The sequence below is a fragment of the Lineus longissimus genome, chromosome 8 (genome assembly GCF_910592395.1).
Source record: "Lineus longissimus chromosome 8, tnLinLong1.2, whole genome shotgun sequence".
NCBI classification, from domain to species: Eukaryota; Metazoa; Nemertea; class Pilidiophora; order Heteronemertea; family Lineidae; genus Lineus; species Lineus longissimus.
Window position 1 is genome coordinate 15127059 of NC_088315.1, and position 22749 is coordinate 15149807.

At 41.0% G+C, this 22749-nt stretch overlaps 1 protein-coding gene across 1 annotated transcript in view; it reads left to right on the forward strand.

The window, feature by feature from the left end:
• LOC135492043 (uncharacterized) overlaps positions 1–22153 on the forward strand; it is a 31154-nt gene extending 9001 nt beyond the window's left edge. Inside the window, exons 4-20 of the mRNA XM_064778150.1 lie at positions 54–133; positions 418–515; positions 1640–2057; positions 4882–5027; positions 7550–7679; positions 11928–11998; positions 12424–12564; positions 13103–13258; positions 13632–13934; positions 15163–15324; positions 16323–16490; positions 16988–17223; positions 18529–18671; positions 18835–19077; positions 19291–19462; positions 20551–20746; positions 21450–22153. Coding sequence (XP_064634220.1) covers positions 54–133; positions 418–515; positions 1640–2057; positions 4882–5027; positions 7550–7679; positions 11928–11998; positions 12424–12564; positions 13103–13258; positions 13632–13934; positions 15163–15324; positions 16323–16490; positions 16988–17223; positions 18529–18671; positions 18835–19077; positions 19291–19462; positions 20551–20746; positions 21450–21607 — 3021 coding nt within the window. The 3' untranslated portion in view covers positions 21608–22153. The remainder of the gene's footprint in view (positions 1–53; positions 134–417; positions 516–1639; positions 2058–4881; positions 5028–7549; positions 7680–11927; positions 11999–12423; positions 12565–13102; positions 13259–13631; positions 13935–15162; positions 15325–16322; positions 16491–16987; positions 17224–18528; positions 18672–18834; positions 19078–19290; positions 19463–20550; positions 20747–21449) is intronic.
• The last annotated feature ends 596 nt before the right edge of the window (positions 22154–22749 follow it).

Here is a 22749-nt window from a genome sequence, read left to right on the forward strand (position 1 = left end):
TCATGACGACATTGTTCTGTTTCTTAAAAGAGCTTCTTCTCTTAATTTTTCAGCATGTGCAGCGTCAAAACCACCAAGTCCGGTCAATTCAAATAAACGAGGACTTGACACTGAATAGGTTTCTCGAAAATTGGTAAGATTCTTTGCCTTAATTAGCTCAGATGATGAAGTCAGCTGTGGTGGTAATAATATGACTGTCCATCCATTTGTCCGTTCATCAACCATTCATAGCAGACGTTATACGCGGGTTCTACTGTTGCGAAGTTCTTTTCCCTCCTCTTGGTCTCAGTGACAACTAAATATTTTGTCACTCTCTGGTTCCAAGTACTTTATGAACCAGCGCTCAAAGCGGCTAAAAAACTAATGCCATTATGACCAAGACTCCTGCAAAAAAACTTAAATCCTTTTGTATTTCAGCCGTTTGGATTCTGCTGAAAACCTGGCAAAGGTTAGGCAGAATTTTCAAGATACAACTGCTGCTGATCTTTTTAAGTTGGCAGAGGATGATCCATTAGGTAATTATGACTCATATCTAAACTGTGTTTTATGTCAATTTCATGTCTATTGTGCTGTATTCACACTCTCCTTCATGCATTTCATATACATACATTGTGGCGACCAGTTTGGAAATGTGAGAGATAGTTTCACCATTTCCAGCGGTCAGGAATAATTTCAGCAAATTAAATTGTTGTTGCAGCTTCATACATTAGTGATGTTCAAATTCCATTTCGGTCTCACATGAACCGGCAGCATTTGTTGGCAGATCTCATCCATTCCAAGAAGATTGTTATGTAATGCTGCCAAGTATGGCAGCAATGAACATTTATTGAGGTTCTACGTGTGTTGCTGAACAAGTTTGTATAGGGCATGAATGATGACTTGATGTACTTACTGTACAACAGAAAATTTTTTCGTCCTGGATATTTTTTGTGAATTTCGCAAGAGGGTCCAGGTCGCGAAAATTTCATGCCGCGAACATGTTCTGTTTCTTGGGCAAAATTTTCGTTCAGCTGTGGCTCATGTAATCAGATTGATTCGGCTATCAGAAGCCATTGTTTGGCCATCCTAGCAACTTGCGGGGTAGCTTGTTTGCCTGATTGCCGGCTACTTTGGTTTTTTATTCAGTTGATTACTTGATGAGGGACGCCAAACTGTAATTGACAACAGTTTTTAAAAATCCATTATGCGTGAAATGCAATGCGCTGAAGTACAGTAAGTTGGGCTGATAGGGTATTCTAAACAGCACCTATCTGGAAATTTTGCAATGCAATTGAAAAAAAGTGAGCCCTTGACTCGCAAATATATCCTGTCGTGAATATGCCTGTGATCTGCAATTCGCGAAAATTACATGCCCCAAAATGATGCTGTTCTACAGGAGTAATTTGATTGAGTTTTTTTGAGTGTGTTAGGTGCATTCCATTTTTGCTGATTTTCAATACATCGTCATGCTATATATATGCCGACTTGACCCACATCTTTCACTGATATGGGGCTGGGGGAAAGCTCTCATTAACATAGTTGGGAAAGGTTTAGGAAAAACCCTCAACGGATGCTCCTAATGTGACTGATATTATGACCGTGTGAAGTTTAGGTCATTTCTGATAATTTAATGACCACCATCACCATTATTTTTTTTCAGACAAACCCGGAGTACCTGATGCGCCAACTGTCTCACAATTCATTAGGGACTCGGCCATAGTGTCATGGAAACCACCAGGAGATGATGGAGGCTCTCTAATCGTTGGCTACAACGTTAAATGTCTTCAACGCTGCCCGACCTCCAGCACCTGCTCGGCCAAAGTAAATGAAACAATCATCAAAAATCTGACTTTCATAGATGAAGACTTAGTTGAAGGCATGGAGTACATGTACTGCATTGCAGCTGTGAACAAGGTGGGGGTCGGACCGTTCGGCCCACCTAGCATTGCAATCAAGGTTCCATTTGTCGATGATGTGCCTGCAATAGACACGGTGCTTGATGATGCTGCAGTAGTCAGTCCTAAGGAAATTTTTCCTGGTTGCCTTGTTCATCCAAGAAAATCTCCTGAGATAATATGGTAAGTTCCTACAAAGATTTCCCCCATAGAACCTAGTGTCATGTGGCTTGATAGCCAGAATAAAGTAGCATTGAAAATTGTACCAAAATGGTTGTTCCTTAGGCTGGTAGGGGCGGTTTGTAAAAACAAAATGTCGCTACCGCATCTTCACCTGTTCTCATTTTTATTATAGTTTTACAAAGTACAGTTTCGGAGTTTGGTGTTTTAATTTGACTTCTGAAGTTAAAAATTTCGGTAGTTGATAAAGTATGGAATTAGTGAAACCTTGGAAACACTGATAAACCTTGGAATATTCAATGTAAACCATGGAATCACTGTGCAAATAGCGCGGGAAATCGGGTGCGTTCCTTCCACGATTTATACCCTCCCAACTGACAGTCTCGTCCCATCTGACTTTATTGATAGCAATTTGCCAGTTAGTTCAGAAGCCAACATTTTTAATGTGGAGGATGACGTCATCAATTGGCAATGCGCTGTGGTCGTTAAAATATTTTATTTCTCTTCAATGGAAGCAAAAATTAGTTTTTATGATTGTTTTGTATTCCATAGACGATAAAGTATTATGCTCGGTACTAGATGCACGAGATCATAGGACAAACACACACGTGAATAAAAAAACCGCTTAGAACTGGTGACGTCACAAAGATCTCTGCATCCCTCGATGCGTACTGGAAGATGTAAGAAATCGCTCACGGCGAAGGAAATTTTCATCCGCAAACTTCGGTAATAAACATACATGACTAGGCTTCTTTTATTCATCGTTTGTTATAAAATATCAGTCAATCATAGACAATTAGGCCTAGACATAGTCGTCAACCTTATCCATGCATAATGCATGACAGGCCCCCAATTTTCTCTGTATCACCCTGTATGAACAGACCGATCCGTAGTTCAAATAGGCCCCGCGTGGTGGTGGCGTATTTATAAGCGGAGCGCTATTGGTCCATATTATGGGTGTGTGGTGGGCGTGTCTTCCCATATTTGGGAGATCAGTACTGTACACTGGAGGCGAGGTACAACTGGGTTGTTCTAAAATATAGACTATTGAATCGGATATGCGACAGATTTCTAAATTACCAAAAAATTCCGATCTGATCATGTAAGAATAAGCTCCAAATGTTGATTCGTAACCACGTTAGGTTCGAATGGCATTATTTCATGTTTTTATGCATTTTTAGGACTGATTCCAAGGTTTATCACTGGTTCCAAGGTTTCACTGATTCCAAGCTTTATCAACTACCAAAAATTTCACCTACCTGCTGTGACCTTAGGCTGCAGATTCTATAGCCTTTTGATCCAGAAAGCCCCAGACTGACCTATTCATCATGATTTGATGGGGTGTCAATGATCGTAGGAACTCTTGATATAGTGAGTGATTGCTGTGCTGCCCAAGCCCAGCTGTTTAATTATTTTGGCATCCGAAGATTTTAACGGTAGTAGGAACTATTATTATGGTTCCAAGCGAGATAGAACAAATTGGACATTAGGTGCCAATCTACTTAACCAACAAGAGATGAACTTTTGAACCATTAAATGCTCAACCACTAATATAAATGCAGTCCAGGCAAAGTCATTCAAATCACCCGCTTTTTGTCTGCTTAAACCAACTTAACCGAGGAAATAACATCATCAAGTATCGACAGTCCTGCTGTTGTTAAGCTCTTTGTGAAAAGTTTCTTACCTGATTTTAGCTCGCCTCTCAGAGGTGAGCTTCTGCTTTGAGGTGATGTCTGTCGTCCGACGACTGTTAGCAGGGTACATTTCGTAACTGCTATAGAGCTAGAGTTGAATCTTGGTACACATGTACCCTTATGTAATGATACCTTGGAGACCAAGTTTTGGTCCAGTCTGATTAACAGTTTGGCCACCAGGGAGCCAAATGTTGAAAATGAAAATATGCAAGGTCTCCCTTGATACTGGGCGGAAAATTTTGAAAAGAATATTGTTGCTACTTCCAGCAAGGGTCCATCATATATCCTCCGGGTTTTTGATTCGACCTATCACCAATAGTTTGCACGTTTCGTTTTTATTTGAGCTAGAATATTCTAACTAACTCGGGAGTATCTCCAAATTATTCGCAGATATTCATTTAGGGAATTGTAACGAATCCAGTTTTGGAGTAGTTTTCACTGCAACGAACTTCGTTTTGATCAAGAATTCATTGTAGAATCGTTGCAGAATCGCTTCCATTTGGAAACGAATTTTTCGTTTCAAGTTCAAAGCTTCAAAATCGCAGCCAAAAAATCGTTTAGCGCAAAACGATTTCCGTAGCGAATTCGCGTCAGAACGTCCAAAACTTATACAATGTATCATTTCGTAGCGCAACAGAATGATGCGCAATATTCGAGAGGAAACACCTGCATATAAATAGGCCATTATCTTACCGTTTTAAAAAGTTTGAATTCATCCCTAACCTTAAATAATCCCCTGCCGTATCCATATCTGAAATAATGTTCTTGACAAACCTAACCCAAAATAGTCCCGCCACACGGCCTGTTCAAGCACTCCAAACGAACTTCTACTACTATTCGCAAGGCAGCTACCCAAAACAACCCACCCAAAACATGTACACTGTAGGCCTACACTCGATGTAAACATAAGCCAAAGGCAGTGCCAATGTCTACCAATTTCCATGTGGCATGTACATCCACCGCAAATGATATGCATTAACATTACCCGAGGTGAGCACATGGTCCCTTGGGTTTTTTTTGTCATTTTTGACCAGCCCCAGGTGCTCAAACTGAAAGTGAGCAAAAATATGCCACAACTGCCCGGTTTTGGAAAACCGTCCTTCAATGGACTATATCCTGCTATTTTTTTCCAGTTCTGCACAACCTGCCACCAACCCTTTGGCTAACAAAAATGCACAAGTGTCTCAGTCGAATGATTCGGAGCAACATGTACCATCACAGCCTATTGCAATCTCCGAGTTGGTCAGTGCTGTTGAAAAAAGCAACAACATTTCTCCAGGTAGGTGTTCATTCTAAAGAACTACAATTAAGAAGCCAGTTGCCAATAAACTGACTTGTAGAAGATGTCATTATAATGGTAGTTGATAAAGCTTGGAATCAGTGAAACCTTGGAACCAGTGATAAACCTTGGAATCAGTCCTAAAAATGCATAAAAACATGAAATAATGCCATTCGAACCTAACGTGGTTACGAATCAACATTTGGAGCTTATTCTTACATGATCAGATCGGAATTTTATGGTAATTTAGAAATCTGTCGCATATCCGATTCAATAGTCTATATTTTAGAACAACCCAGTTGTACCTCGCCTCCAGTGTACAGTACTGATCTCCCAATAAAGGGAAGACACGCCCACCACACACCCATAATATGGACCAATAGCGCTCCGCTTATAAATACGCCACCACCACGCGGGGCCTATTTGAACTACGGATCGGTCTGTTCATACAGGGTGATACAGAGAAAATTGGGGGCCTGTCATGCATTATGCATGGATAAGGTTGACGACTATGTCTAGGCCTAATTGTCTATGATTGACTGATATTTTATAACAAACGATGAATAAAAGAAGCCTAGTCATGTATGTTTATTACCGAAGTTTGCGGATGAAAATTTCCTTCGCAGTGAGCGATTTCTTACATCTTCCAGTACGCATCGAGGGATGCAGAGATCTTTGTGACGTCACCAGTTCTAAGCGGTTTTTTTATTGACGTGTGGGTTTGTCCTATGATCTCGTGCATCTAGTACCGAGCATAATACTTTATCGTCTATGGAATACAAAACAATCATAAAAACTAATTTTTGCTTCCATTGAAGAGAAATAAAATATTTTAACGACCACAGCGCATTGCCAATTGATGACGTCATCCTCCACATTAAAAATGTTGGCTTCTGAACTAACTGGCAAATTGCTATCAATAAAGTCAGCTGGGACGAGACTGTCAGTTGGGAGGGTATAAATCGTGGAAGGAACGCACCCGATTTCCCGCGCTATTTGCACAGTGATTCCATGGTTTACATTGAATATTCCAAGGTTTATCAGTGTTTCCAAGGTTTCACTAATTCCATACTTTATCAATTACCCATTATAATACCCCTTACAGTTCCATTACCCGGTAACACGGGGTAGAGACTTGACCTTACTGCACATTTTTGCTCTGATCTCTCATGATATTGGTCTGATTGATTTGAAATCTGGTGCATTCGATTGAAAGGTAAATTTTTGACTATTTGAGGTCAAGGTTAGCCAGACTTCATCCCTGGGGAGGCTTGATGCTTTAGCAGGTAGTCAGGCCACCCTCAATAGCTAGTTCTCAAAACAGCCCCTTTCTCATGGAGGTCAAGCACAGTACGTAACACTGTTTAATTGTAAAACCTGGTGAAAAAAAGCATGATTTTCAGAATTTCTCCTGTGAAAAGATGAAATCATTTGTGCATTTTGCGCCATAAGTACGCTCATCTTCATCTTGCATCTTGTTTTCAAATGGCAAGAATAACATGAATACATGTCAAATGACATCAGATATATGTTTTTTCCAATGTCGTCGTTTTTCTATTTAAAATAGGGCTTATTTTCTTTCCCTCATTTGAAACCCTATTCAAACCTTTTCTGCGGCCACCTGGGAAACATACGTGTACTCCCTTGATATCAGCATGAACAAAACCAGATCACCAGTAGTTGTAAGAAATGCAAACGCCCTGAAAGTGCTTCCAACAGACACTTGGGACATGATAGATCCCACAGCCATAACACGCTTGATTTAACAAACCAGCTATGTATCAGACAAAAGGGGATTATTTGTACTCAAGTTATTTACTGACCTAGAAATTTCACAGACCTTGTTTTCTGGATATTTCCTCAAATGAGGCCCCTTGATGAGTCCTAAGTTAAGTAAAGTTGTATCATTCTTTGAAATGCCACTCCACTGACAGCACACAGTGTTCCTTTTAACTTGCAGAAAGGTTAAAAAATTGCATTGAAATGAAACCAGTGCCATATTGTAGCCTACTAAGTATTTCATGTAGTTTACGGAACTGAAAGAATGAAAAAAAATAAATCGTTGGGAAAATTTTGAGAAATTCCACTTTTTGTAAACTTTGATGATCTGTTACCATGGCAACAAAAGAATGGCTTTAAAATTCAGAGGTAGGGCCTGGTGAAATGGCACAGTGAGTAAAATTGGTGACCAAACATGGAGGGAGAGGGATGCAGCAGTGAACCAGGCATGGGTCAGGGCTCATCCATGCAATTTTAACTTTCTGCAAGTTAAGGAGCACTGTGAGCAATGGTCTTGATGGCAAACGATAGTTGATTTTCCTCTTTGATACTTATGGCCAAGGTTTCGTGGTCCTGTGACATCTAGTCTAGTCAGATGTCATAAAAGAAGCTCTCAATGACCACATCAATCACACACCTAATAAAAAGGTCATGATTTTACAATATTCTATTCATCACTTGTAGTGTCCAAAGGTTGTTTGCTGGAACATAGAAACCCATTTTTTATAAAATCTTCTTTATAGAACCTCCCTACGCCCTAGAGGCACCAACTGTGTCTGATGTCTTCCAAACCACGGCACTTGATGCTACTGTTAGTGTAGCAGTTCCCAACTGTCCAGCTGATCTCAAAAAACCTTCGACTCTGCTGAAAGGGTAAGTGTCTATGATTATTATTTATAAAATCTTCAAATTCTTACGATTGACGGTTAGTGGGTTAAACTAGCCAGCCCTCTGCCTATTCAAATCAGTACATTTCACTCTGTGCGTACAATAGATGGCCAATATAAACCAATTAAGCTGTCACAGTTTTTGGTTTATGGAACTTCAATTTCAACCTCAATTTTAATGAAGTCTTCCATCAAAGCCGTCTTATAGCTACAAACCCTAATTAATTCAATTGTTAACCTTACAGCAGGACATACCTTTGCGCAAGAATGGTGTCCTTTTGAACCCGCGAAAGGATGAATTTTTCCAACACGATTTATGCTATTTCTAGTCATGGCGAACACTTACCATGTTGAACAGTGATTTAATCTAACATATTACCCATTGAAAATCCATTGCTCAGTGTGGAATGCTGATTTCTAACCACTTATAATTAGATGAAATCAACCTTGCATTTGCCGATGGCTCAGTAATAGTATATTGTTTGAGGATACATTCCACATTAATATCAGAATGTTGCTACTTCTAGCAAGGGTCCATCATATATCCTCCAGGTTTTTGATTCGACCTATCACCAATAGTTTGCACGTTTCGTTTTTATTTGAGCTGGAAGCACTGCGTTTGTCCAAGAATTTCCTAATGCGGCCGATCTTATAAAGACTGGCGACGGCGGCTTTGCAAGTCATTTTTACCTGCATGCGCATGCTCATGTCCCCTTCCAACCATGCCCCCAAATCCTTAACACACTTGGAACACTGAATCCAGACACCGTCAATGTTGATCCCCGGTATAGAGCCCGATCCCCTGGCGCTGACAAAGTTAGCCATGTCGGTCTTTGGCGCATTAAGGGCAAGCATGTTTTTTGAAAGCCACGTTTTAATATTCCTAATACCATCCTCCATGCTTGTAACCAACGCTGTACATTGGGACTCGTCACCACGGCGAGCCGACTTCAACAGCTGATTGTCATCAGCAAACAGCTGATACGGAATACTGCACCTGTGCATCACGTCGCCTAGAGGAATTGTGTAGATTGTAAATAGGACCGGGCCGAGAACTGAACCTTGTGGAACGCCAAATTCCAATGAAACACGATCAGAAAAAACACCACAGATTGTCACCGAGAGCTGTCTGTCCTCAAGGTAGGATTTAAACCAATCGAATGCAGATTCAGTCAATCCAATCCTATTTCGTAGTCGATCCAAAAGTAGGGTGTGGTCAACCGTATCAAATCAAGTTATTCAGAATGAAGTAAATTTCCATTTTTAACCTAGGAGGATGCTGTCTGAAAAACAAAGCAGAGGCTCCCAACCTTGAAATTGGCATCGACTTCGTTTGGAAAGAGTTCTATTTGCTTTAGGATTTTAAATTCTAGCCAAATTAGTGGTGCCTATGGCCAGCCCTTAATCATGAGGTTTTAAAAGGAACCAGTTTTAAACCAACCTTGCACTGCAGGCTAATGTACAGCCGTGCGCATTGGCCTACAAACTTGTACGCTACGCATATGACAAAAATCTATGGTCTTTCCAGGCATTTGATTACATTATCCTAAATTATGGTGACAGCCAGCACGGCCAGAAACAGCGATGTAAGAGCTTGGTGAAATGACATGTTATTCATATTACATAACTTTTCCATTCATCGATGGTTTGCAAAGCTTTATGCCACTTATATAGCTAACTAGGCCTACCAGAATTGTGTAAGATAGTGTAAGTTGGGGACAAAACCTCACAGCAAAGACGGTAGTTTTGCCAAGGAAGAAATTGAAAAAACTGTAACTAAAATCACCATTTACTCATAAACTACTAGTGATTTTTTTCTTAAAAATACTGGCTTTCCCTAGCAATGACCCTTATTCACGCATTGATAAGGTTTTTTTAAAATTCAACCAGTATGATAAGAGTCGATTTCTATGAACCTTTTTCAAGCATTGTCTAGGAGTTCGGCCAAGCAAAAACAAGCAGGTGTGCTTATTCTGTTCATAAAAAAAACAAACATGTATCTCATGATTAGGAAGATAACTTAAGGGTTGACCATACGTACCACCATTTTTGCTAGAACTTGAAGTCTAAAAGCAATTAAATCCCTTTCAAAACAAAGAGAACCCTTTTCTAGAGAACCGCCTTCTAGGTTTTAAATGGGCATTCACTTCATTTTGACGGAGTTCTAATTGATTTTGGATTTCAGGTTCTAGCCTAAATGGTAGTACCTATTCCCAACCTAAAAGCCAGTTTGATTTCTTTGTTACGGACCTCACATCTGATATCAGTTACATTCTTCTTTTTAATAATGTTTTAGGTTTTCGACTTGTAAACGTTTAAATATCACAGTGTATAGTGTTGATGCGAATAACTCAGTTTGAGAGGGAATGAAGTGTTTCTATACGAAATCTTAGAGGCTTTTTGACGTTTTCCTTTATATCACAGTGTACATTGTGACCGTGCATGAGCCTTGGCAGTCTACAGTAAACTAGGGCAGAAATCTAGAGCACAATTTTTTTCAGTCTAACAAGCTTTGCATTGCATTGTTGGGGATTCCCCTTCCAAGTTTCAACCACGTGATGGGATTATTTGCCTTGGTGTTTTACCCCTTTCATCTCTCCTCAGCAATCATCAGCCTCATCAGCTGCGACCCTCGAAGGCAACGGGCTTGTTAAAATACAGTTAAATAACTTACAAATTAGTAAAAACTGCGAGAGCACACCCAGGCCCGTTGGTTTTTTAGAAAACAGACTTGCCAAGTCAACTCGTAGTGCCAGACATGAAAAGCACGACTGAATACCATTTTGCCTGATTACATCAAATCATTTTGTCTGGACATCAGCACAGACTGAAATAGATTAGCAGGGATAAGCGTGCGGGGCGACTGCGATTGGTTGTTCGGAATGGATCTTGCTGTGATTAGTTGACGTATTTGCGGCTGAATTATGTCATCATAAAGGGGAAAAGTTTGTATAAAAGGCGCCGTGGACTCGGTTCTTCATCATTACGGAAATCTGTGCTCTAGCGTCTGGGCGTATACCTCATCAGACCAAGGAAGACTACTGCGGTTAAGATTTATTTATTTCGTATTTTTGCAATCAAAGGAGGTCCCATTTTGGCAATATTTTTGACAATAATAGTTTTCTCCCGTATCTTTAACCCACTTGAAGAATGTGTACAGCGCTGGCATGTTTGTAATTGATATGTATGATTCTCCAAAGCAAATTTACGCCCCAAGATGTGCTCGCATGCCTCTCATGGTCTTTGCTTCGGACCATTGGTGTGTTGAAGTGCAAAAACAATGCAAGAAAGAAATTGTAGGCATCATTCCTCCTCGGCAAAATATGAACCAATGTCGCTGCAGATTCCAAACCCTTGGCCATCTAGATTTACTTCCATGAGAAGCGGCACCTGACAAATGAGTGATTTTGCTTTTGACCTATTACGCGTTTTTATACTATAACGTATGGTTATTTTTTGTTTTTAATGATATTTACACCTCCCCCCCCCCCCTCCCCCAATCTTTGGTTTTAGGCCGGAATATGCCAGTCAAGATATAACCACTATAGTTGATGGCTTTTTTGGCAAGGACTGGGTAATAATTTTTGCGCTTGGATAAATCTCCAGTTAAGGTAAAAAATTCTAGGCAGATTTGAAGCAAATTTCAGGCACATCTGAATGTTTTCAGTATTTTTCTGCCGTCTTCAGGAAAGAATATTGCCAATCATTTATCCTCTTGCATTTGACTTGTGCTTCAGTACCCCGATGCTCTCGAGCGGAGAGCATAGGAGGTATGTATACATTTTGGGGTGAAATATTGCTTTTTTTCGCACATTGGCAGACACTTTAACTCCGCTCGAAAGCGATTTTATTTGCCCAAAATGCCCATGCATGAAGTGGGAACGACATTCCCGTCCCACCGTAAAACTGTCATCATCCAGATAATTCGTGTTGGGCATGCCAGTTTTGGTTTACGGTCATCATCCAGATAATTCGTGTTGGGCATGCCAGTTTTGGTTTGTTCCATAGATTTGAAAGCATAATCGGAATTTGCAAAGGAATAAATTTCATTTAATAGCGGCATCTTTTAATTTAAGTTAATTAATGATTAATCCTGGGATCTATAGTGATTGTCGTCAAATTTTCATTGCATTTCTGTGGGTACTTTTGAAAGTGATTTATTTTTTGTTGGTTTATTTTGGCTCCCGTTTGAATCTTGCCTCCTTTTTTGAATTTTGCATGTTTTCTGTTTCAGTGAAATGCTGTTACTGGCTGTGATCGTCTGCGCTGCCATGCTGTGTACCACCGGCGCAACTTCGGGCATCGGTGAGTCAAATGGCGGCTAGTCCAGCCGAGTCGTATATGTTGTTACTGGACAAGATTTTCCCGAATTCCTTTTGAATGGCTCTGAAAGTTCCTCGAAATTAATCCTAAAAGTAGGATAGATTTTTCCCGATAGTTCCGAATCTCAAAAAAGCGAATATTTTGCGCCTGAAAGTTGTATTTGGCCAAGCAAATATCACGTCTAATTGCCCTTAACGGTTTAGGCCTATCGACGCCCTTTAAAGAAGTCTTGTAGGGGGGGTTGATGTGCCAGATGACCCTTTAATAAGACGTCGGATCAATAGGAATTTGGGCATTGGTACGTGCGGAGTTTGTAGACAGTCGACAGTTTATTGGGCTATGCGTGAAGTAAGGGGCAAAAACGATGCAAGCAGCCTGTGTGTAACTAACTGTAATGGCTTTTTCAGCTGTTGACGACGCCTGTTCGACCAACGCGTTTTGCAACTATGAAGGAGACTCCCCAATGGATCACACGAAATGTGACAGCTCTGTGTGTGTATGTACGAGCTTGTATTATGGAGAGGCTGGCGATACGACCTGTGTTCAAGGCAAGTATCCAACAATGTCCAAGTATAATGTAGTCGCTGCCGATCTGATCAATCATATCGGCAATCATATCGGCAAGTAGTTTTCGGGTTTCTCTTTTTCAAATCCCAAGAAATAATGGATTTATTTGATGCATGATATGCAGACTTGATTGGTTTACACCCAAACAAAAAATCATGCTTGGAAAGGCCAATTGAATTTCGAAGACCTGATGGTCATCATGAACGATAACGGCCATTTTTTTACAATGGGCAGATCATGACATTTTGGACCGTTTTGGTCATGGTCATTGTTTCCAAACGTTGAAAAGTCGTCGGGTAGACACAGTTGTAATAAAATATACTTGGCGTGGCTTGGTAGATTTCACTTGCCTGTGGGGTGCCATGCAGGACCAAATAAAGTACTGAAAATCGAACGATCCATTTAAATACACACGTACACAACTTTTCTGAACATGGCGATTCAGGTGTTAATTCACCTTGCCCCAAGTTTGAGTGCATGCATATAAATTATACGTCTAATGAACTTTCTTTATGGCAGCTTCACTCGGCGGTAGTTGTGCTGGCAAAACGGACGCTGCTGCGTTTTGTGCAACAAGTGACCCTGATGCAGAGTGTGCCAGCGACGTCTGTGCCTGCAGTGCCGGATTCTACGAAACTGAAAGTTTACTTGATGGAACCACGCATTGCTCTAAAGGTAAGTGAACAACTGAGAATCGCAAGGTTTGAAAGGCTTTACACTGAACAATGCATATACTATTGCAGAGTTCGAAATGATCCGGCACTGTTGTACAAGTCATTGGAAACCTTTTTGTTAGGTCATGAATTGGTAGCCATTTTAACAAAACCGATATATTGAAGACGGTTTTCAAAAAAGTTAATTTGAATGCAACATGTTCTGTGTCCGACTGCCAGAAACATCTGTGTAATGCCTTTACCAACCATGTATCCGAGGCTCGAAAGTTTTAAAAATATTGATATAATACTTGAGCAATACGTAATGCCACTTCACGCGCGCACGTCTCGAGCCCTTTAACGCTCGTTTTTTCAAATAGTAATTTATTTTACAGTCGCAGTCGGAACTCCATGCGACTCCTCGGCTGGTGGTGATGCTTTCTGTCGAACGGGCCTTCCTGCAGATTCTGAATGCATCGTCATAACGCAGACATGTGAATGTCCCAGTGGAAAGACCTATGTACCGTCCCTCGATCTCTGCCATACTGAAAGTTTCCATGCCACATGCGCAACGTGCAGACAAACTGGCGGACATTGTTATGACATTGAGGATGACGATTCCCCCACTGGATGTGTCTGTCCTCCATCTAAGGATAGCAGTGGCGTGGCCCTAACTGTAGGATGTGACCTTGGCATCGGTAAGATATCATCTGTATTTCTGTATTGATTCACCTAGTACTCGAAGTAGAAAAAAGGAAAGATGAAAAAAGAAGTACGCAGTTTTCGAATCGGAAGGTTTTATTTTACGTTCTGTCGGGTGCTAGTAAGCATAATCGAAGTTTCGGCAGATGTCTACCGATGATTCTAAAGTATTCGCAAGCTACCATAACTATTTAAGTCTCGGTAGTGCAATGGCAAACAACACCGATAATACAATGATGCAAATACTAATACAATTATGCCGTGTCAAAAGAAAATGCATAGCTTTCATGGAAATAATTCGCTCATTTGGTCTGAACCCGCAACCAAACTTGTCACTTGCTGTCACTGACAATACTGTGACGCTGCCGATCGAGGGGCTCCTGTACAAAAATAAATGTCCATAGGTTTTTGAAAAGATCGCAGATGGCATAAGATAATTGAATGCGGTTTTCAGCAGAAAATGGTATATTTGGTAATGTATCTGTTGTTGTATCTGTATTTGGGCCTAGCTAATCCGGGCTCTTCATTATGTAACTGGCAATTTTAAAAATGTCCAAAAACTAACTTTTTTATTTTTGTTCTTTTTCACAATGTATGGATGAACTATGATGCAACGAAGGTTGTTTCGCTTTAATTAGAAAATTCCTCCTAAATTCCGTTATTTTGAAGACTACTTTTAGCTCGCTATAGGCGATTGTTTTTTCAGACAACTTTGTATTGCTGACCATGAGGGGAGTTCTCAGTCTGGCCCCATTCATAAAAACCCTAACTTTCAACACAATTGATGGTTTAATTAGTCAAAGTGATTCCCAAACGAATTTTTTTTTCGAAATATCTGTTACATAATGAAGGGATGGAATTGGGTGCATCCAAATACAACGGATTTATGACCAACTAAATATACCATTCTCGGCTTAAAACCGCATTCAAATATCTTATTTCTGTGATATTTTTAAGAGTCGCAACACTAGGGCTGAACGTGTAATGGAAGGCGTACCATAAACTGGCTACATGTAATTGGCGTAGACTACATTTATCCTGTTGGAGACTTATATAGCCGGCTTCGGGAGGCAGTTTCACATGCTTATTACACGTAATGTAGGCCTGTTGTACAGGAACCCTTCAACCAGTTAAAGCGTCTACACAGTAAGAAGAAATAATATTGACGGCAAGAAAACTGAACGACATTTATTCACAGCTAGTTTTAATTAAAATCTTTTTTAGCTCTGATTGGCGACTATTGCGATCCAACTGGAACACCTGCAGTGGATTGTGAATTAGAAGACTCCAGTTGTCTTCACGCAGGCGCGCTAAATGGTCGCTTCACCTGTCAATGTGACCCTGGGTATCACGCCATAAGTTTATTTGGAGACGAACGGAAATGCTGTAAGTAATATTTGTACTTGATTAGTATTGTCGCGCCGAGTTTCTATATTGCCAATTCGATCAGCTTAATTCGGTTTTCATGAAGTAGCAATATCAACATGCTAAGACTGCTTTGGCAAAATGACAATGAACTATTTTGTAGGCCTGGGACAATTTCCAATGTTATATCCCCAGCGCAATAAACATGAGGTTCGAGTCTTTGCACATCCTAATGCACAAAATAACCCCTGGAAAACGTGTCCGGCCCGCGAGCTTTTTTCCCAAACCACATGATATCCATTGCAATGGTTATTCGTAGCGTTCCTAGCTCTTCTATTATATAGAGGGGCGCGCATATAATCGTTCCGGATAATCGAAGAAATTCGATTCTCATGGTACACTGTGCGTGGTAGTCTCTTTACTTAAAAGTTTACAAAAGTCCAAATGGAAATATGTTTGGGCCATGGATATGTACAATAGTTCGGGAGAAAAAACTCGTCCGACCCTATAAGGTATGGTTCTGGTAGAGGCCATCAACTGTCAATTGCCCTGAAATGGAATAAACCGACCTATTAACTTTGGAGTCATTTGAATTGTCGTGAAATTCCAGAGCTCGAAGGGTTGACTGCCGTGGTCTTTCAAGAACCATGTACAGTATCAGAAGTAAGAACACGTCCTAGAAACATTTTCCTTAGGAATTTTAGACTGATACACCGGCTTCTGCACAAAATATCTTTCAGAACTTTTAGCTGTAAAGTTTTGGCAGACTGCCCACACGTGTGCATATCCTGTCGGAATTTGTATGCCTATGAAAGCATTAATATCTTGCAATTCAACTAAATTGTGATAATATTGCTATTTTTGGGAGTCTGTTGCAGAAATTTACTTGTTTCGGTGAATGAGTGTAACATGTGTGAAGGGCTTCTCTGGTTGAATAGGCTTCTCTGGTTGAATCGGCTGGTTACTTAAAATTCGTGGCACTATTTCATTTCACTTTTCATTTCGCACTTTTTTTTCAGATCGCTCAATTGCCAAAGAAACTGATCGTAACTGCATGTGGTGCCAGTCACGCGGTGGCATATGTTATGATATTGACGATGATGGCGTTCGTGATGGGTGTATGTGCCCAGCCACTAGGAGTACCTCAGATCCCAATGATCCCAGCACTGATTGTGACGTAAACCATGGTAAACGCGTTTGAACCTCATCTAGCATTGTGCTACACCCGTGACCTACTAGATTTTCACTAAGAAATCTTTTTCCTGTTAATTTCTTTTTGGAATCGGCCATTTAGTAATATACTGGAGCCTTTTACATCAATGGTTGTGATCTACACTTTCATTGAACATGAGCACTTAATCGTGGGTGCCATTAAGGCTTTACCTGTCCGATATGTCGACAACAGCGATGCTTACATTGAAATGTTTATTGAACCACGCTTGATTTAAGATAGAAGAACCAAGTCACTTTCTTATTCTAAAGACACTCTATTCGGAGGAAGTGACGCGAGGTCATGAAGCGTTTCAATGGTTACGTGAAAGGAAACTTTTTTTCAAGACGACCCCAAAAAAGGTGCATTGCTTGGACTTATCTACTTGACACATTACCACGTGCTTTCCGTCACCACGTGTTTTCCGTCATTAACTGCTGAGCCTTAGTACACACTTGGAATTTTTTGTTTCAGTGACCGTTTCCTGTACTGCAAGTAGAATGGACATATGCTACACTCCCCACGACACTACTCGCCTCCCTGGCATGGCAACCAAACTAACCAATGGGGATGCGTACGTTTACATCGAACGCCACCTTGGAGAAGATCCTTGTCGATTTGAATACGATGGAAGTAGTGACTGGTGTGTGAGCCTCGACCTTGCTTCCGACCAGACTGATGCTTGTGATACCCGTGTTACCTTTCCAACGGTAGGAAAATGCTGCAAAGCAATAGGATTTTACCAGTGTTTAATCCGATTGCTTTAAGCTCTATATCGATTTGCAGTGGTAAATATACATCTGGTAGTGTACGGGTGTAGATACAAATGGAATATACTCCAGACTTGCAATTTCAGGAACGTCTTGGATCGGCAACCTAAGCCCATGTAGATATTATGCTCATTGTCGTTGTGCAGCACGATTGAAAAATTTTGAAGAGCATAATAGGTTGGCGGCACCAATTTGTTTATGCCATTTGCCTTCATGCAAAGATTTCAGAATGGCAGGCCCAATTGGATTTCACTTCGTCGAAGAGACTTTTTTGAGGATTCGTTACCAACCTAGACCTAGACATAAAAGTATCGCCAAATCGATCGATAAAAGTCTTAGTGGTTGGGTAACAAGTGATCAGTTTATTCCCAATGCTAATCATTGTAAACTTTCCTAAGACGGACAAAATTTAGCCAATTGTAACAGGCCAGGGTCCCTTCTGGTCCACTTACAAAAGACCCCCAACTGAAATAAATAGTAATAAATCCCAGTGTCGTAAGTTAGCCTCATTAAAACAAGTTGATCGGTAAAACAAGTTGATCGGGAAAAGTCGCGTTTCTCTTTCACGTTAAAAGACCCAACTCCCGGGTGAACTGTTCAGGAGAAGCTTTTTGTAATTCGGAGGTTATTCATGCTCGTCCGTTTACAGCACTTGTAATGACCTTCACATAATCATGAAATCAAAGATACCATTCCAATATAAACATTTGTAATTTTAATACAAACTGCCACGTAACTGGCTAAGATGTGGCATGTTTTACGAACAGGTAATTAGTAGAGCTGGGGGCCTTAACGTGCATCTGCATAAAAGGGCCGATTTTTGAGAAAATGGCGGACGATCTTGTAAATGCCAGCTTTGCGATGTACACAAATGTGCGGTATTGCAACAGACTGCAGTTCTTTGACAAAAAAGAATATGTGTTGGAAGAAATTGACGTTAGGATTTGAAAAAAAATGATTTGATAAAAAATGGTTAATAAGGGGAGTAGTTTTTGTAGTTGACGCACACCCGGTCTGGTATCTGGTCATTCTTTTTTACGCTACTTTACCCGAGAGTTCCTCGAGCCTGGTGCGTGAGCGTGCGGGCTCAATTCATACTGGGCATGCGCTTCAATACGGGAGATCCGTCGCTTAACAAAGCGCGGCGCGTGAAATCGAACACGCTATTAATTCCCTTCTGTAAAACTGCTCTTACGAATACGTGTCGATACCTGTTGATCACTTCAAGCTTCTTTTATATTGCAGAATCGCCACATCAGTTACAACAACTGGATGGTCCTCCAAACTACTGCCATCGGAAGGAGTATGTCGGATGAGAGCGTCCATCTTTACTGTCAATACGACATTATCTCGCATGTGTTCACCGAAACCGGAACGGAAGTTGTCGGGTGAGTAATCTAACGTTAAATTCTACCGGCATAGAGGCCATATATTAGAGAATCCTGCAATATAACTGCGAAATGCCGAAGTTTGTTTCTCCCGTGATGCCTGTGTACAGGCAGCAAGACTCGTCGCTCTGCAAACGTTACAATGACCTTCTGTCCTTTTCAGGTTTGCCTCTATGGCGTCCGAGGGAGATGAAGTGCACCCTGTCTTAACAATGGATGTTCATGATGAATTCGGCCGGGACGCAACCGTGCAGGGCATCAGACAAGGCCAGCCAACAATGCTCATCATAGAGATGACTGAAGACAAGAGCGTGTACCACTCCATCAGGCCAGAAGTTTGCATTGCCTCAAACCGACCAGAATTGTCCAACCCGGCTACATCGTCCATTCTGCTGCTTTATGAAGGGTATGCATCTTGTTTGGATAAATTCTAAATGTGTGACTGAAGGACCCAGTTGATACCTTTTTACCACATTACCTGTTACACCTTCGCAAGTTGTGTGACATTACGAGTTTTGAAACGTGGTGGACGTTCCAGCACTGTTGAATTCGATACATGGGTAAAACCTAACATACCAACTACAGAAAAAAGATTGTTCAGGAAACTCTTCTCTTTCAGTTGCCCAGTCGTGGACTCCTACCTTAACGCGAAGAACACGTTCTATCCCGATCCAGCTGATGCAGAGGTATCTAGAACTGGTTACTTCCCAATGCTTCAATTCGAGGATACGCAATTTGTGTTCTTTCACTGTGCCGTCGAGGTTTGCAGGAATGACGAAGATTGTGACCCGGTAAGTTGTTTTGCTCGTCTTGGTTAGTTTCGGCTTCCATGACCTTTTTCGTCTCCAGTTGCATTCTCATTATAGTCTGGGATGCGAAACGCAAAACTTGTACGTATACTTATATTTTTTGTCGAATACGTCATCAAATGTGGGACTGGTTTTTTCCCGTCTTGTACATAAGTCGAATCTTCCAGCCTCGATTAAAATGCCGCGAAGACTTTGGCTGTTGACTCACGACTGAGAAAACCTGTTTTGTGGTTTCTTTTCTGCATCGAATCAACCCATGACAGCATTGAATTAATCATGTCGTCATTGATCATCATCGATCAGCACAGTCGATTACATTATCGCGTTTCTAAACGTGGATACCTACACATACCTACACAGATTTTTTGGCAAACGACAAACTGCCACCAAAAACAAGCTTTTCTTTTGTATATTCCGCTCGGATTTCAAAATCATTAGTCGCTGTTCAGATCGGTGAAACTGGAGTACGTGCATGACGGATGTTTACATTGCGAAGGTGTATTGTGTGGTGGGCATTGGACCGTGAAATGCTAGTGTTGCTCTTGTAGAAACAGTGACACGTAATGGCCAGCTAGACGGGTCGGATGTCCGACATACCAAGTCGGCCCAGATTTTGGAGGTGACGCGGCCTGTGGCGTAGGGGTGTTACAAGGGGCTGAGGTAGCCGTTTTGAACTGCTAAACAATTGGTGCCCGGATGGAGAGGTTGGTCATCAACGTAGACGGCCTTTTTCCAAAATAGCACGCGTTTGTATGGCTAGCTGTAATTGGTCGCAAGGCACTGGAATAGATTTGCCCTCCGAAAACCAACGGCAATTGCACTTGCCAGGGCTCCCGTATGCGCATCATGGCAAGTAACATACGTTGGTGCGGCGATTATTTTTGAAGATTTATGACTCCCTGGAATGTGGATCAAGGGTCGCTGTTGTAAATTTAGCAATTGCCTTGATGATAATAAGCTGTAATTTAAATCGACCAATCGACTGTGCATTGGTAATGTGTGTCGTGATGTTTCACGTCTGATATAGAACCGAGTGAAAGCTTTTATTTTTTTGAAATAATGCATTGCAGGTTGACTGTTCCGGTGGTGTTGAGAGAAGGAAAAGAGCCATTGCATCATTGGAAGGCGACACTATCCTGCAGCGTGAAGTCCGGGAACTGCAATCTGGGTCGACTAGATTGGAAGCTCTTTACACTGGACCTGTACAGATTATTGCAGATTCGAACTCCAGAGGAAGTCTTTCCGTGAGAACTGATAAATCTGACTGTAAGTACAGAAATCATTGCGGGTTGTGCAGTCGGTCCGACAATCATTTAAACACCATACGACCGCTTACTTTACAGTGCTATGGTAACACTACACTGGAGCAGTTTGCGCCTGTATTGGAGCCGAGCGGATCAGATGGTTATTCCACATTCAAACTTCTCCCTGGAACGCTTTTGAATGTGTTTTTTTACTCAAGTTAATCCTTTTCGAAGTGACGCTCAGTTTTCGGTTTCTGTTCGCTGACCAATTCCAGGAACAAAAAATACCTTCATTCCACAATCGGGAGACCGACAATCTTGCCAGTGCTTATTGCGGTATCCATTCCACATAATATGAAAGAATGTAAGGGATACAATGCTTATCAATTTTGATTTCATCCTGCAAAGTCGCCTTCCTGGATGTTGAGTGGTATTGAGGGATGTTATTGCCAAAATGTAGAAATGATAGTAAACTATACCCGATACAACGCATAACCTTTCGTGAAGGAAATTGGCATTGGCGCGACAGGAATTTATTTATTAAACTTCGTTCACAACTTCCTAATATATTTTCATCAGGTTCAATGTGTTTTCCTTCTACCCAATGTGGTCAACATTGCCTTAAACTGATCTTCCATGATCAATTATTTCGCGGGTGTTTTTTAATCTTGATGGCTGCTCAATTTTCGTATTCACTTTGGTACATGTTCCATTTTCTATTCCAGCTGCCCTTCCTCGCAAATATCTTCTTCTGATCAGCATTGGCGGAGGAGCCATGATTCTCGTGATAGCTGTTGCCGCTGCAATTTTAGTCACGATGCGATCACGCAGGCGGAGAGCCCCAAGGAATGCAGTATCAGTCCAGTGCCAGGAAACCATGTAAAGTTCGTTCTTGCTCTTGACATTTCTAGTTCAAAGTCGACGCCTACCGCATTGCAATATGACTGCGTAGAATGCCCCATCCTTTGAAAAAAATCGTGTCGTCAATTTTTTTTGGTCTGGGCTTATGCAAGGCAAGAAAATTCAGATATCTCTAATCTAAGATCGAGGACGATGTTTACTTAAAGATTTATAATTTTGTTAAAAGGTTGTTTGCTCGGATTCACCATGTTATAAAACTACCCATCTAACATGTTTTTAATGACGTTGACAGTTAAGTTTACACTTGTGTACCGTTGATATGTGTAATTACATGTTAAAAGTTGTGTTTAGTTTAGTTCTGTTAATGGTTCTGTGACTTGTCAATTGGGCCAAAAAAACAATTGATCCCGCCACAGTTCAGATTCGCATTTAGTTCTGTTAATTTGTAATGTGTTGTATGTGTGTTATACCGATTTCATGTATTTTTAACGGTTTTTGAACACTTCTGATTATTCCGGTGTTTTACGACACTTAATCTTTGCTGGTTAAATAAAAGCTACGAAACCGATCATCGTATTCGGATTTTTGTATGTCTAGTTTACTGCTGGATACGGATACAATGCTTGTGATTACTAGTTCCGAATCTACAATTCGGAGAACAATTGCAACCAAATCGAAAGTGACGAGCGGAGCAGCGGCAGAACATAGACAACGGAAAACCACTATTTTTCCCAGCCTTGCATGTGCGGACTTGGGTAGAAATCCATTTCGAACAGTCGTGCCAGAGAGAACAGTCGTGCCAGAGAAAAAAATAATCTACAAATATTTAGGCAATCCGACGAAGGGCTGATGCCTCGACAAAATCTAGGACTTGAAATTTTCAAGGGCGTCGATTAGAGTTGAAAAGGATAATTGATTGCGGTTTTCAGCAGAGAATGGTATATCTAGTTGGTCGTATATCATTTGTACTTAGGCCCAGCTCATCCGGACTCTTCATTATGTAACAAGCAATTCATTGATTAAAGTTTAATCGATATTCACAAGATATTCACAATGTATTCACAATGTAAGGTAACATGTGGTAGCCCCTTTTCACCGATAACTTTGTTTCCGCAAGAAATTTCCAGGCAGATTCACTAAAAGCCGACCTGCATCTTGTAGTGG